General features: G+C 35.4%; 1 protein-coding gene across 1 annotated transcript in view; it reads right to left on the bottom strand.

Annotated features, from left to right (window-relative positions):
• Positions 1 to 2,607: 2,607 nt before the first annotated feature.
• SEC22B (SEC22 vesicle trafficking protein homolog B (S. cerevisiae)) overlaps positions 2,608 to 16,865 on the bottom strand; it is a 23,109-nt gene continuing 8,851 nt past the window's right edge. Inside the window, exons 2-5 of the mRNA XM_012643466.1 lie at positions 16,276 to 16,385; positions 12,200 to 12,360; positions 10,030 to 10,176; positions 2,608 to 4,547 (exon numbers count right to left, since the gene is read on the bottom strand). Of these exons, the coding sequence (XP_012498920.1) occupies positions 4,393 to 4,547; positions 10,030 to 10,176; positions 12,200 to 12,360; positions 16,276 to 16,385 (573 nt within the window). The 3' untranslated portion in view covers positions 2,608 to 4,392. The remainder of the gene's footprint in view (positions 4,548 to 10,029; positions 10,177 to 12,199; positions 12,361 to 16,275; positions 16,386 to 16,865) is intronic.

Here is a 16,865-nt window from a genome sequence, read left to right as displayed (position 1 = left end):
CTTCCAAAATAAGTTTACTAATAACTTGACAGGACAAAGTGAAATGCTTAAGACAAACATGTCTACATCATTTTTAGTAGTATACAGTATAGTGAAGTAGTAAACTGATTAAGTGTTTAGCAGCCCTAGATCTGAATCCAAGTACTTCAACTTGCTAGCTATGTGACCTTGGACAAGAACAGAAAATGGTTATAAGCATTGTAAATACATGTAAAATGCCCAATACTTGGTGCTCAAAAAATGAAGGTTGTGAGAGAAAAAATTTAGTTCAGGATATATTACTACATGAAAGTCAAATTTCCAATGATTTTTCAAATCTAAAACGTGGATTGTTATAGCGCTTGAAATAAACTTTATTAGAACTAAAACCATGGATTGTTACAGCACTTGAAATAAACTTTATTAGAACTTAGTGACTACATTGCTTGAGATAGTTTTATACTGTTGGGTCAACCCTGCGTGACAGTGAGTAAGAATAGTATGTGAGACTCAATTTGCTTGTTCTATCTCAAACTGTGTCACATATGCTGCAAATTTTTCTTTGGGGACCTTTACAGTACAAGCTATTTGGTCCAATTACTTAATATGCAATTACAGAAGCAGTAGCATCTATATATACAATCACTGCTATTTGCCTTCCTGCTGAGAGGTCTGAAACAATAACAAAAACACTAGGTGGGGCTCAGCCAGTTATGCTAAATACACTAACCAAAAGCCACAATTGTGTGGCCACCAACATCCAAGCCCTTAGTTGTGAAAACTCCCAATAAGATGGGAATTTAAACTATGAGATGTTTTATCATACGTGTTTTATTAAATCCTGTGGGTGCAGAAATGATCATCCATTTTCCTTAACTTGCTTTTGTGAGAAGAATTCTTACTGATAAAAGTAGAAAATTTCAAGCTCCTTAAATGTGATTTTGAGTAACTGGGACCAAAAAAAATTTTTTTTCTATAGAACCAGATCCCTGAATGCACTACAGAAAAATACTATTTGATATGATTTTTTTTGTACACACAATTTTTCAAGAATACATTTCATCCACAAAGCGAGTTCAAACTGTAGAATTCTTTCAATTCACCACATTTTCAAGGCTTCTGGGTACTTACCTTTGCATTCCACATCCTATGTATCTGTAGTTCTTAATTGAGGGATCATGGGCCACTAGATCACAAACACTTTGTGGTCCTTGAATAGCCTGAAATAGTATGTGATACTTGGTGTGCACATACACATGAACATTTTTGTGGGGCAAAGGCACATACCTTTCATCAGATTTTCAAAGGTTTCTCAAAAAGCTTAAGAACCACTGTCAGACATTTAAATAACAAGATTTCTGTACAATGTGCCACATATTTCTAAATTTTGACATTTGTGAGATGTCTTCATTAAAGCAAACCATGAAGTTCAGTGTCACGATAATCAGAAAAGCTACTTGTGAAAGTAGTTCTATGTTTACATTTCCCAGTGCTTCACACAATTCTCAACCCATTGCAATCTGGCTTCTGTCCCCAGTTCTCTTGAATTACTTCTGCCCATGTGATTAAGTTCCTGGTTGTTAAATTCAAAATAAGTGTTTTGGTACTTATTTTATTTGACTGCTTTGTGGTATAGCTGTTAAAAATCACAAACTCGAGCCAAACTGCCTAAGTTCAAATCTTAGCTCCATCACTTTCTAGCTCTATGACTTAGGGCAAAGTACTTAACTCTTCTGTGCCTCAGAGTAGTATCCTTTGTAAAGGTGTGAATTTATTTATATAATGGTGTGAATAGCACTTACTTCAAAAGGTATGCCAATGTGAGCATTAAATAAGCTCCTAACAAAGGAGTGTTATGCAGTAGTTATTATCTGGTACCTCTGACCACTCCTTTCTTGAAAATCACTTGAAACCTGCCTATTTGATTTTGCCTTTCATAGCTCCTTAGTTCATCTCCCTTCTTCCAGGCTTATTCCTTGGTAATATATCTTTTACGCTTTAGCCAAAATGATCCTTTGAAATTATAAATCTGATGTCATCCTTTGCCATAGCTATTAGTATAGTCTAAACTTCTCACACAGTAGACATGTCCCTTTATGACAGTGTACTAGTCTAATTATCCTTTCTCATGTCTCCTCTATTGTCCGCACTTAACCTATAAGGTTAAGCTGAACCAATTCCCAAAATGTGCCTCATTCTCTTTACTCATGCCTTTGCACATGCCATTCACCTTGCCTAGAATGCCCCATTCTCTCCTTCTTCTCTAGGAAGTCTCCTCTTACCACACTCCTTCCCAAAATAAATTAGGTGTCCTTTCTTAATGTGCCTCCAATAGCTTCATATGGTATTTATCACATTCTACTTTAGAATGCCCATTTGGTTGCTGATACATTTCATCTAGTCAGATCTTCCCCACTACTTCCTATAAAGAAAAGAAGTAGGAGCCATACTGTGACACTGTTGTTCTCTCATTTTTCTGCTATTCCAATCTTAAATCACTTTGTTCCTTTGTTCATCATTTACCCCACCCCTTCTTTTTTAATTAGCCCACTGAAATTAGGTAGAAATGTACCTAAGAAAGGATATGCGTACATTAGTTAACTAGATAACAAAACTTCACACTGCAGGGAACATTCTAGAAGTATTTATTTCATTGCTGACCATCAGGTTGCAGCATGCAACTCTCAACAATGAGCTGCTACTCTCCACTTGTATAGAAGCACCAAATGCTATGGTACCACTACTTAGGTTTTCAGCCTTTCAAAGGCTATTGCCAACATCATTACTTAGGGAGGGGCCTTTTAGGGACTTAAAAGCACTTATTTTCTATAAAAAGTAACTTCATATATTTCATGCACATAACTCCAATTGGCAGATTTAGGTCCATAATAGAAAGAAAAAAATTCTAGTTTTGTAAATTATCAGGAATAAAATAAACATTTCTCCTTGCTTTGTTATAACGAAGATTTTTTTTTTCCTCTACCAGCAATCAGGACAGTAGCTTTGATGATCCCTCAGGGTTATAAAATTGCTTACTGGTTAAAGTTCTTTCCAAAGATATTAAGAAATAAGAAGTTGGCTCATTTTTCTGTACAATTTAAAGAAATACTTGCAGTATATGCAGGAGTTATAGGTTATATTGTAGACCCTGTGATAATATTTAAAAGGCCTATTCTCCCCATTTACAAAATTCCACCTCAGAAGGTAAAAGGAAATCCCCATCATCCATTAGCAAAAAAGGAAAAAATCATAGGTACTTTTATTAGTTAATAGAAACCACTGTAAATGAGTTACCTGGCTCTAGATCATTCTCAGGGAATTTACATAAACTGAAACGGGAATGAGGTACCCTCAGAGACTTTCTCAGATAAATGTATTTAGTAGTTTGAGTAGCTGATCTGCAAAAAGTTTAAATTTAATTAACTATACAGCTGAACATTTTCCATTTTGAAATTTGAGAATATCCTGAGAGGATGTTTATGGAACATAAAATTACTAAGCACAGGGAAGTTTTTAAAACGTTAGCATATTATGACAGGAGGAAAACAAAGAGTGGGGAAAACCACAGTAGAGAAAGTGAGGAAGGGGCAGGACAAAGCCATGGTTATGAGCTGGGTCCTTCTTCTCATTAAGCCAGGGGCCTCTGACTATCCATGTGCCATACTCACTCTTACACTAACATAAACCAGATGCTGTAAAATAAAATTAATAATGTCCCAAACTAATTTAAGTCTTGTATAAGGAGTAAATGAGAGAAAACATTTGAGCTTCTTAATCAAGGAGTGTTATAATTTCAAGGCATCTTAATATAATTCATTTAACCCTAAAGCAATTGTGCAAACAACAAAGGTTAACTTCCTACAGGGGCCAATAGACAAGATCTGTGCAGCACAGCAATTAACCTTCACATACTGCAGTCTTGTTTGAAAGGCCGTCAACAACTCAGATTACTGAAAATCACAACTATCACCAACAAAAGGAATGTTGATTAGAGACAAAAAACTTCCCAAAGGGCTGCCTTCTTTGAAGGAATTTCAAAATGTTGCTAGCACAGGTTGGCTAAGCTAAATCTCACCGATGGCTCCATTAGAGAAATGAGAATGTCCCAGTCAGTGATGTTTTAAAAATGTACTGGGAAAGGAAAAAACAAAATAAAACAATCTACTGTTCCCTAACATATATGGCTTAGCACCCAGAGAAAGCCTCTGCCCCCAAAAGAGACTTTCTACATAGGTTAAGCTTCAGTCAATGAGGCAAAACCTTTCATTTTCAGGACATGGTCTTTTCTTGCAAGGTCTTTAGAGGCAGAAGTTCCACTTGGATTCTAATACACATCCCTGTGAGCTCAGCTTCCTGAAAACATACACCTACGAGGTTCTGGGTTCTCCCTTACCAGTGACCGTATTCACTACTTCACAGCCACCAGAATCGCACATACACTATTAACATGATGAAAAATACAGCTACTGCTGCAAGTTTCGCATAAGTGGAACGCATGTTCAAGTACTTCGCGTCCTGGCGGTATTTCTTGGACAGACTGGATAAATTGTTAGCCTTTGAATCCAATGCTGTCAAAGAAGAAAAAGAAAGGCATAAATTAGTCTCCGGAAATATTTTATCAAAAGTATTCAGGCATAAAGATAATCAAAATGAGTGGCACTAGAGAAATCAACCATGAAGCTTAAATTATCATTTTTATTTTAAGGGTAAGGTTGTATACACTGATTAATTTATGATCCTGAAACACTGTAAAATCCACAATACATTTAAAAATTATCAGAATAAATTATGTTCAAATTCTTGAGGCCGTATAGTGAGGTGGTTAGTACGGGCTCTGGCCTTGGACCCTTCGGTTCAAATATCAGCTGTATCAGCCACACAATGTTGGTCAAGTCACTTAAATTCTCTAAAACTCAGTTTCTTCATATGTAAAATAGGGATAGTAACAGTAACTACATCATAAGATTGTAGGTACATGAGTTTGCCTGTAAAATGAGCACAATGTCTGCATATGGTAAACATTTAATAAATTCTACCTGATATTTTTCTAATAATTATAATCATCTTCATAATATTTTAATGGTCTAAATCACATTCTTGCATATTTTAAAAAATGATAATCCATATAAAGTAAGACTCAGATAACTGGTAAATTCAATTATCCAGACACTGTCTTAAGCTACACTTCAAGGATGACTACTATTAAAATTTCTAGCTTTTTTTGTTACAACAAAGGGCTCATTTGCCGTTCTGTAGTGCACGTATCTTGCTCTTACTCTGTAAACCTATATCTTGCTCTTACTATGTAATCCTATCTTTCTCTCCTCAATAAACATCGTTTTATACCTCAAAGAGCTAAAAGTAGAACTACTATTTGATCCAGCAATCCCATTACTGGGCATCTACCCAAAGGAAAAAAAAATATTCTATAAAAAAGACATCTGCACTAGAATGTGCAGCAGCAGCAGAATTCACAATTGCAAAGAAGTAGAAACAACCCAAGTGCCCATCGATACATGAGTGGATTAATAAAATGTGGTATATGTATACCATGGAGTTCTACTCAGCCACAAAAAACAATGGTGATCTAATACCTCTTGCATTATCCTGGATAGAGCTGGAGCCCATTCTACAAAGTGAAGTATCACAAGAATGGAAAAACAAGCACCACATATACTCATCATCAAATTGGTATTAAATGATCAACACTTACGTGCACATATAGTAGTAACATTCAATGGGGGTTGGGCAGGTGGGAGCAGGGAGGAGGGGATGGGTATATTCACACCTAATGGGTACAGTGCGCACTGTCTGGGGGATGGACACGCTTGAAGCTCTGACTCGGGTGGGGGCAAAGGCAATATATGTAACCTAAACATTTGTGTCCCTGTAATATGCTGAAATAAAAAAATAAAATTAAAATAAAATTTAAAAAAAGATAATAGACAAGGGAAAAAAAATAAACCTCATTTTGTGCTTACCTTGCCAAAAAAAAAAAAAAATTCTAAGATCCTCCACTTAGTAAAGACTATTGCAAAGTTAAAAGCTGTCAGAAATTATATTTCAACAGACACATGAAAGTTGTATTGTAACTAAAAATACTAACAGGTGCCTGGGCACAGTGGCTCATGCCTGTAAACCCAGCACTTTGAGAGGCCAAGGTGGGAGGATGGCTTGAGGCCAGGAGTTCTAGACCAGCTTAGGTAACAGCAAGAGACCTCGTCTCTACAAATAAAATAAAACAAAAAAACAAACCAAAAAAACCCCGAAACAAAAACAAGTGCTACAAAGCACCAATATCTAGTAAATTAAGTTTTTTAGAATTTTCTGAAGTTTATTTTTCCCTCCCAAGGACATCCATCTATAATGTTGTTATGTTCTTATAATTATCAATTGAGCACTTAAAGAAATAGCCAGATAAAGTTAGATCAGATTAAAATATAGAGCATATTTTAATAATAAAAACAAACTCTCTGCTTGATATAAATAAATTCTGACCAACTTCTTATTTCTTTAAGTTTTTATAAAACTATTGTGCAATCTGAATTTGTTTGTTCTTCCTTAGAGAAGGCTTTTGGAATATTTGGAGTTGCTTAATAGAGACTGATTTTGATTGGGAAATGTGGCATTACTTAACAACACAGGCATGACAGCCACATCTAAATTAGCAACTGATTGTATGAGTAAGAAAAACATCTAGTCACGAAAGAGAACAGTTAGGGGTGAGAAATAACCATGACAATGCTCAAGGAATCTTTCCAGCCAGCCTACTAAAATGCACACTCCATTGGACAGGGATTTTTAACTATTGTTTACTGTTACATCCTAAGTGCTCTGAACAGGGCCTGGCACAGAGTCAGCACTCAACAAACATTTGCTGAAAGAATCTAAATCTGCTGAGAATTGTTCAGAGGAACAATTATTAGGCCATAGGAAATAAGTAATCGTTAAGAGAATTCCTCTATCTAGGAACATTTTGAAACACAAGATATCATAAAGACAAAGCTACTGTTTGGAGAAGTCATTCAGCAAATATTTATGTTACTAGTACCATGTGAAGTGCTAGAGGATACAATAATGATCAAAATACAGATGATCCCTTCCTTTGTGGAACTGCAGGGAGTGATACCTTATAGGGGTGATACCTTTGAATGAAAAAATAAAACCCATGGCTTAAAAGAATAGGTATATTTAGGCAGTAAAAAAGGACATAATTTGTACTGAAAGAACACACAGAACTACTCTTGGGTCTTAAATGCAAAGTAGATTAGTTCTAAAACTAGAAATCAGAAAGAGAAGGAGGTGTAAAAGATGGATTCTTATGAAGAAACTTAAAGAAGAAAATATTCTTTAAGGTAAGCTAAGCCCTTTACTGTCCTTCAAATATGCTCTGTTCAGATATGCTTTTTCTTCCACTTAAAATATCACTCTTCACTCCTTCCTGATCCAACTAAATTCAGGAAATCTTTCCTGTTCACTTTACATTTATCTACTTCTTTCTATAATCTACTCCCTCCTTCCTTCTATATTCTACTTCCTTCCATATCTATTCTTATATAACTATTACTATGGTGCTTGTTATCTATATGTTAATTTGAAACCATCATACACTGAAAATGGACAAAAATCCAGAAGGCCTGATTCTGCTAAGTACTAGCATTGTAATTTTTAGTAAGCCATGTAACGTTTCTGAGTCTCTGCTTCTTTATCTGTAAAACTGGTTTAATATCATGTACCTCATATGGGATTATTTTAAAGATTAAATAATAATATCCTCTTAGAATATTGCCTAAAACGCAGTGAGATATTTGTTCCCTTATACTGTCAATTACTCTGTGAGAATGTTTCTTATCTTGCCAACCAGTACCCTGAAGCTACTTAGGGTAAAATGTACTTTTTCAATCAGCATATCAGCTTTGTAGCAAACAACAAAGCACTAGAAGATCATTCTTTGCACTGTTGATAAACTCACAAATACAAAAATTTTGGATTTAAGAAGAATTCTTGTCATGGTCTACTTTATCCCAGGTAGAAAGTGTAAAGTCTATTTGATGAAAACGTACACAGACTCACTCATTCAAAATTTAATGTTTCAAGAGTGTGAAGCTTTATGCTGGGATAACTGCTGACCATTAACATAAAGGTTAACGTTTGCCATTCATAATAAATAAAAACTTGTTTACTAATGAATATGTAGCAAGGCTGAATTCAAGAAATACTTATTAAGAAATCTACTTGTGACCATTACTATGAGGGATATGAAAGTAATTGAAACAGATATAAAACACAAAAATACTATCTTTGAAGAGCTTAGAACACACAGTGGCTCACACCTATGATCCCAGCACTTTGGGAGGCAGCGGGAAGATCACTTGAGGTGAGGCCAGGAGTTAGAGACCAGGTTGAGCAACACAGTGAAACCCTAGCTCTACAAAAAAAAAAAAAAAAAAAAAAGAGGCATGGTGGTGCTCGTCTAGTCTCAGCTACTGGACAGGCTGAGGCAGGAAGATCGCCTGAGCCCAAGATTTTGAGGCTGCAGTGAGCTATGATGGCAACACTGTGCTCTAACCCAGGCAACACTGTGCTCTTTTTTTTAAAGAAAAAAAAAAAAAGCTTACATGCTCTTATTAAATATTTAGGTAACATTTAAATATCAGGCAAATATATGAATATATTTAACCTAATTTTACCTAATTACCTATAATTTTAAAACTACAGGTAAAAATACCTAATTTTACATATATATTTACCTACTTTGCCTTAAGTATATTTAAATATCAAAATATATTTATATAAAATAAATTATATAATATAAATATATTAATACATATTTATATGTGTTAATTGGCTAAATATATATTTAATATATATTTAAGATAAATTAGGTAAATAAAAATACAAACACATAAAGATACAATTGTATGTAAAAACAATTATGTAACTAAGTGCTTTAAGAGTTTAAAGTACAGAAGAGATTAATGGAATGTGGGCTATAAGGACCAAGGAAGGCTTCTTTGAGGACGTAGTTCTTGTCTAGGTCTTTTTTTTTTTTTTTGAGACAAAGTCTCACTGTGTTGCCCGGGCTAGAATGCTGTGGCATCAGCCTAGCTCACAGCAACCTCACATTCCTGGGCTCAAGCGATATTCCTGCCTCAGCCTCCCGAGTAGCTGGGATTACAGGCATGCGCCACTATGTCCGGCTAATTATTTTCTATATATTTTTAGTTGTCCAATTAATTTCTTTCTATTTTTAGTAGAGACGGGGTCTCGCTCTTGCTCAGGCTGGTTTCGAACTCCTGAGCTCAAACAAGCCACCTGCCTCGGCCTCCCAGAGAGCTAGGATTACAGGCGTGAGCCACCGCGCCCTGGCCTCTTGTCTAGGTCTTAAAGGACAGGTCCAGTGTTAGGTGAGAATGGACCATTAAGGATGGTGAGAAAGCTGATCTGGCTGAGGGAGAATGCTTACAAACTAAGGAGAATAACAGACATTTGCAATCTCCTTACCTTCCATATGCAGAGCACAATGCCTTACACACAGCAAGTACTTAATAATGATGACTGACTGAATGAAAAGTAAGCAGAGAGCAGACTGGATCATATCCTGTAGTCCCACATTTAAGTTTTTCAGAAAGGAATGCCTTGATGAAAATGGCGTTTTATAAAGAGTGATCTGGCAGCAGTAACGTCTCCCACAGAGGCTACTCACAAAACCGCTGCAATAAATCTTTGACAATTTCCTTTCATTCTTCTTTTCACTTCCTTTAACGTGTGCAAATGTTTCTGTACATAATTTATTTTTGCATAATTTATTTTGTAAATCTTGGGAACAGTAATTACTTCTAATATGCATGAGTCTTACACTGCTCCAACTCAACAAAAAATAATCATGCTAGGAAAAAAAATGTATCATTTTAGAAGCTTTGTAATGATAGATGAATTCTTAACAGTCCTAGGTAGAATCTGACAGCATAAAAGGTACTGCGAAATAAGCTATCCTTGCCTATGGAATGAGAACTACTTCTTCATAAGACTCTCACTGCTTTTAGATACCTGAGAGTGCTTCTCCCCGTTGTAACACTTCTTCAATATTGGCCACCATGATCCTCTGCACATCTTGCAGTTCAGTGTTGATGGAGCCTAGGTTTCTCCGAGCACGACTATCAATGTAGAGCTTCTTGGTTTTCTGAATGAAGGTATCTAGGATGATGAAGAGGTGACCATTAACGACTTCTTTCACATCCAACAAAGTAGTGAAGGATCAAAAGTACTGAGCTTATGGCTAGATCTGTCAGTGTCCATGGCTAACCAAGCTCTTGGGTGAGTTTCAAAATCTGGGCTTTGATCTCTTCATTCATAAAATGTAAATATAAAACTAGATGACCATTCAGGAGAAATGCCTTTGGACACCTTTGAATTAGAAGTATTTGCTATCAGAAGCCTTAGAGAAATTAAGGCACATGATAGTAAGCCTTTCCCGAAAGTAGAAATTTTCAAACTGTATTCTGAGATCCATTAGGTCCTTAACTCTACACAATAACTCTCCTCCTCACTTAAGTCTACATATTCCCTAAAAGGATATTGGCAACACTCTAGTATCATTATAGCCTAACATGGCAAAAGGAGTTAATGATCATTAAAGTTGAAAAACATTGCCTTAAAGTACTTTCTTTAATATACATTCCCAATTTTACCCCATTCATAAATTCAGATAAAGCAAATATGTGATGGGGAGTTTCCTAAAAACCAATATAAAACTGCAGTCTTATTCATCTTTAGAGTGTATCTGTATTTCTCAAAACTATAAGAATAACTTATTAGTACAGACATTTTAAACTTCTGGCAAAAATCTTAAGTTTTATGTCCTGGACACCTTTCATTTGCCTCTTCAGATCTCCTCTCCACCCTTCTGCACCTTGCTTTCTGACCTGGGAAACCGGCCTGTATGAAGTTCATTAATCACCCTTTGGCTTCCATTTAGGTTCATGTAATGAAGGAGGCTCAACAGTAGGGAAGAAAGAAGCAGACAGTGATATCAGGGTATTTATTCCCCTGGCTCCTTCCTGAGAAGTCACTTTGGGCTGGCAGTATCCCTCTACCAAAAGTTACTTCTCTCAAGTTGGTCTTCTCTATAAATTTTCTCCTTTTCAGTTCCAGAAACTCCTCTTTCCCCTTACACTTTCAGGCCTAAGGATAGTAACAACTACTGCTATTTCCCAGGTTCCTGTACCTTATGGTTCTCCTATAGCCCATTCATAACTTTGTATATAATCCCTTAAGCTATTAATAATTTGAGTATCCCATCTACTTTCTGTGTGACCCTGATACGCTTGTCTGATTTTTTTCTTGAGTTTACTGGACTGTTACTGTCTTCAAAAATAAAGTTTGAAAAACTGGACATTATATAAATTAGCATTTGGAGAGCTCGTAGTTATGAAACATTGGAGTGTTTTGCCAAATTTTCTCTATTTCTGAAAAGCAAGATGACATACTTATCTAGCAAACTTGAAACACTTCAGAAATTCTGAGATAGTAAAACTACTTTCTTGTTTAACCAAAAATTTCAGTGATGTAGCCTGATCCTACTTGTTTTCACTCCCTGTACTTAACATACTAAGTTCATTTCCTTTGATCTATTGCCATCAGATACTTTACCAGGTCTGACTGGTAATGAGTCTTTCTATAATTCTTATACAAATACGGACACCCACATTTACTACTTCTAAATGTAGTAAATATTATCCCCTAATACCATCGATACCATATATCCTCTATTTTTTTTTTTAAATTAAAGGATGTTATTCTACTAAGCACCGTTCTTTCTGATTTCTAAATTCTGATCTCCATAAGGTGAACTTTACTGTGAGTGTGTGTCTATGGGTTGGGGGGAAGATGAAATCAGCTATCATATGTCAGTCAAGTAGATCTTCAGGCACAGCTCCTATTCCACATGACCCTAATGAAAAACCAAACCAAATAGCAAAACGGGGCAAAAGGCAACAGGTTCTATGAGGAAAAGATCACAAGACTAGAGAAAATTACTCATAAGAAGGAAGCCTCATTCACTCAAAAAGACATAAAGAGGTAGAATGGGTGAGGAGGCAGAAGCCAAAACTTCAGTAAGTAAACATGAGAAAAAATATGTCAATATTGTATCAATATAACAAATAGCTTCTCCTTATTGTTTCCTCCCTTGATAGAGAAGTGAGGGGCAAAAACTTACCAAACTCAATAAAGGAATAGGGTCTAGACACAGTGGGCACCTTCTTCCCATGCTGTTCATCAAATTCTGAGTGCAAATCTTCTAGGTAGGCAAAAGCCAACTTCTTAGGGAAGGCTGCTTCACACAAAACCAAGTAACACACCCCTTGCTCAATGATGTAGCTGGAAAGATGTAAAAGTTGTTTGTAAATAACTGTACCTCCAACAGGTTGAAGCGGAATCTCAGTACTATCGAAGCTTTTGAAAATATCTAGCCTAAACTCTTTGGCTGGCTAAATCAGAAAGTAAATTTCAAACCACAAATCCTTGGAATCAGAAAGCAAATATATTTCCATTATTAGCAGTATATTCCAAAAGGAGTACTTAGACATAATAATATAATTTTTATTCATTCATTACACAATTCTTCAATTAACATATCTTAATACCTGACTTCTTGAAAAATTCAGAGTTGTGACTCCATCCACCCTTTGATTCTGTATAGTAAACTAGTTTGCACATATTTAAATTCCTTCTGGCCAAAAAGAAAAACAGTGAAACTAGAAATTTTTGTGGATACTTAAAAGTTGAAGGTAAATGCCATAATATTTACTGGGTATAGAAAACAGAGGCTTCAGGACTAATAACATTGCCTAATTTCCAGGCTAGGAGAACTCTGTAATCAACTGGAAACTATCCAACAATAGAACTGATTTCCCTAGAACTCTAAGAAAGGGCTATATGACTATATGTCTGAGATATTCTTGGGAAAAGGTTAGGCTAAGTGGTCTTCAAACTTCTTTTTAGCCACAGTACCCTTTCTTTCAACAAAACTTATATTCAGAAGTTCTTTAGTTTAAAGAGGAGTTTGCAAATAGTTTCACCATTCTACGGGTTGTCTATTCATCCAGTTGACTGTTTCCTTTGCTGTGCAGAAGCTTTTTAGTTTAATATAGTCTCATTTGTCTATTTTTTTGTTGTTGTTGCCTATGCTTTTGAAGTCTTAGCCATAAAATTTTGCCTAGACCAATGTCCTAAAGTGTTTCTCCCATGTTTTCTTCTAGCAGTTTTAGAGTGTCGGGTCTTAGGTTTGAGTCTTCAATCCATTTTGAGTTGATTTTTGTATATAGTAAGAGACAGGGGTCTAGTTTTATTGACTGAATAAGAGACTAATATCCAGAATATACAAGGAACTCGAACAACTCAACAGCAAATAAATAATCCTATTAAAAAGTAGGCAAAGGAGGTGAATAGACATTTATCAAAAGAAGACATAAAAAAATAACAAATATATGAAAAAATGCTCCACATCACTAATCATCAGGGAAATGCAAATCAAAACTACAATGAGGTATTATCTCACCCCAGTTAGAATGGCTATTATCAAAAAGACAAAAAATAATAAGTGCTGGCAAAGATGTGGAGAAAAGAGAACTCATACACTGTTGGTAGAAATATAAATTAGAACAGTCACTACAGGAGACATTATGGAGGTTTCTCAAAACGCTAAAAATGGAACTATCATCTCATGCAGCAATCCCACTACTGGATATTTATACAAAGAAAAGGAAATAGGTACATCAAAGGGATGCGTGCACCCCCACGTTTACTGAAGCACTGTTCACAATAGCTAATATACGGAACCAACTTAAATTTCCATCAACAAAAGAATGGATAAAGAAAATATGTTGTTTATATACACAATGAAGTACTATTCAGACATAAAAAGAAAGAAAGCCTATCACTCTCAGCAACAGGGATGAGCCTGGGGGACATTATGCCAAGCAAAATAAGTCAGGCACAGAAAGAGAAATACTGCATGTTCTCATATGTGTGGGAGCTAAAAAAATTTTTTTGAGCTCATGGAAGTACAGAGTAGAATTGTGGATATTAGAGGGTGAGAAGGGTAGGAAAGAGGGGAGGACGGGGAGAAGTTTTTTAACGGATACAAAATTACAGCTAATAGGAGGAATGAGTTCTGGTGTTCTGCAGCACTGTAGGGTGAATGCAGTTAACTATAATTTATTGAATATTTTCAAGAAGCTAGAAGAGAGGATTTTGAATGTTGACAAGACAAAGAAATGATAAATGTTTAAGGCAGTAGATAGGCTAATTACACTGATTTGATCATTACGCATTGTATACACATATTGAAACATCACTCCGTATCCTATAAATATGACAATTATTATATGTCAACTAAAAATAAAAGGAAAAAATAAGTAGGAGTTTAAGGGTCCAAAGCATTATATATACTCCCATCCTTGACCTTTCTATGTGGCTCCTGAGGCATCTTGGGGCTCCACAGAGGATAATTTAAAGACTATTATATCATCTCTCAGGCCCCTTAAACTATATTAATAATACAGCTGTCCTATCGCTTGCTTGGGCACCTAAACTCACTGGTCACCTTGCCTTCAATCTACACCATCTTTTATAACATCAGTTTTATTCCCCAAAAGTAAACATACCATATAACCCTGCTTACAAAGTCTAGGAGTTTCCCAATACCCATAAAATAAAATCATACTCCTTGGTATACTCCTTGGTACAGTCCTTCAAAATAAGCATAAGCCACATTCTGTTGTATATCCTAATACACCAAACAGCATGCTGTTCTCCAACAAGCTAGGTTCTTTATATCTTTGTGGCTTTCTGCTTATGTTGTTTTTTTCTAACTGTTAATGCTCTTTTATGTACCTGGAAAAATCCTATTCATTTTCATATACTAAATTCTACTACGATTTTTTGCCTGTGAAACTTCTCTGTATTCTCCCTTCCTCTATTCCCTTTCTTCAAACTTATCCCTCACAAATAGGTATTTATTGCTTCCTTCTTGTTACTCCCCAAACATTTTATTTATATCCAGTTAGCAACATTTTTTCCTCTAAGGTATTACAGTAAACTTGTTTGAGTATGTGTCTCTATGCTCATTAAAAGGTATGGACACTAAAGGCAGGACTCAATACAAGGTCTGGCAAAGAATAAATCTTTAATAAATAGCTCTTGGATAGAAATAAAGGATATGAGATTATAAAGGTCCTAAAGGACCAGGCAGAAGAAAATCTCTTCTCAATTCCTTGGGAACTTTCCTAGGTCTTTTTTTCCCTAACCTTTGGTAGGGATAAAGAGACTATATATCAAGCGGCTATATTTTTTTTGGTGTTGAAAATTAGACTAACACAAAAAGTTTTAGATACTATGCAAATTAATACCTTATGAAATGTAATGTCCACCATTTTCTTAACCAATAGGCCAGGATTTTGTTTCTGTTTTGGTGTACTTGTTTTTGATAGGTGAAGATTTTTTTTTTTTAAAGTTAAACATCGCAGATTCCTTCCCGGCCTAAATTATCTTATTATCTGGGTCCCTAAACTAGCAAAGATCATTTAGTTAATTCTTTTTTATTTTCCATCGATCTTCTTGTATTCTCTTTTTCTTTTTAATCCTCCCTGTTTTATCAGCTTCAAACTTAACATGTATTAAACATTTAATACCAATTATTTGTAGATAATTTAAAATCTACAACTAAGAGATCCTTGATCCCTTTCTCAACTGTATGTGTTGTCTATAATCACTGAGATGTTCTTAGGTTACCTTTTATAATTTTCTTTTTTCTAAATAATAATAATATTTCTTGACTATTCCCTATGTGCCAGGCAAGATACTAAGTAATATTCATGGATTTCCTCAAAATCCTCTCAAAACTCCTGTGATTATTTTCCTTATTTTATAAAGGAAACTGAGGCTTGGAGAAGTTATTTGAGTTGCTCAAAGTTACATCGTTAGTAAACATTCGAGCAAGGGTACTAACCTAAATGTGGCTGGCTCCAAGATATTCCTAAAGCAAGAAGTTATCCATTATTGCATGATGAATACAGAATTCATTAGACACAGGAGGTTAAATTACTATAAGCTCGTTGAATAAACAAACCAAGATTTTAGTTTGTAGAATTAGAGCCAGGGAAGTTGTTTCTATGAAGAGACTGTATTTTTAAAGTAATCTTTACTTTTAAAAAATTGTTACTGTTCTTATCAGGTGTTACATTACTGTATTTCATACTTAAATGATCATAAAGAAATCAGGATTATACTCACTGAAAAGTCATGGCTCCTGCTTCCAAGGTACATCTGGTAGGGGACTGTTCATTCAACTTCCGAAAGAGTTGCTTAGCTTGACTCTGGTACTGTTGAAGGTCTCGGCCAGACTGAAAGAAGACACTTTCATTTAAGAATTTTCCACAAAAAGAGCTATCAATTAGTGAGAAGAACCATAATATGATGAGAACGCTATGTCAATAAGGTCCTTCAATTACACAAGGTTAATAAGATTTATTTTAGCAAAAGAAAGATGACCTACTTTTAAAGCAAAAAGGAAAACCTAAACCCTAGTTCTTCAAGAAGATCACATTAGCTATTTGCTAAGAAGCCAAAGTGCATACCTCAACTACATTTAAGGCATGCTTAACTTTCAATCCAGTGTTTTTTCCACTATTAGGACAGTATCCTCCTCCTAAACCATCTACTTTCAGTTACTGGCACAGAACTGTACGGCATGTGCTATGCTCAGGGAAAATTCTGGGAACAACAGATCGATGAATCTCATTTTTATGCCAGAATTTCACACAGAATCTTCCACAAAGTGTTACATTATTGAGCATTTAAGCAAAACTAAATGTATACAACCA

Source organism: Propithecus coquereli, unplaced genomic scaffold (assembly GCF_000956105.1).
Source record: "Propithecus coquereli isolate 6110/MARCELLA unplaced genomic scaffold, Pcoq_1.0 Scaffold197, whole genome shotgun sequence".
NCBI classification, from domain to species: domain Eukaryota; kingdom Metazoa; phylum Chordata; class Mammalia; order Primates; family Indriidae; genus Propithecus; species Propithecus coquereli.
This window is presented reverse-complemented; position numbering and strand designations above follow the sequence as displayed.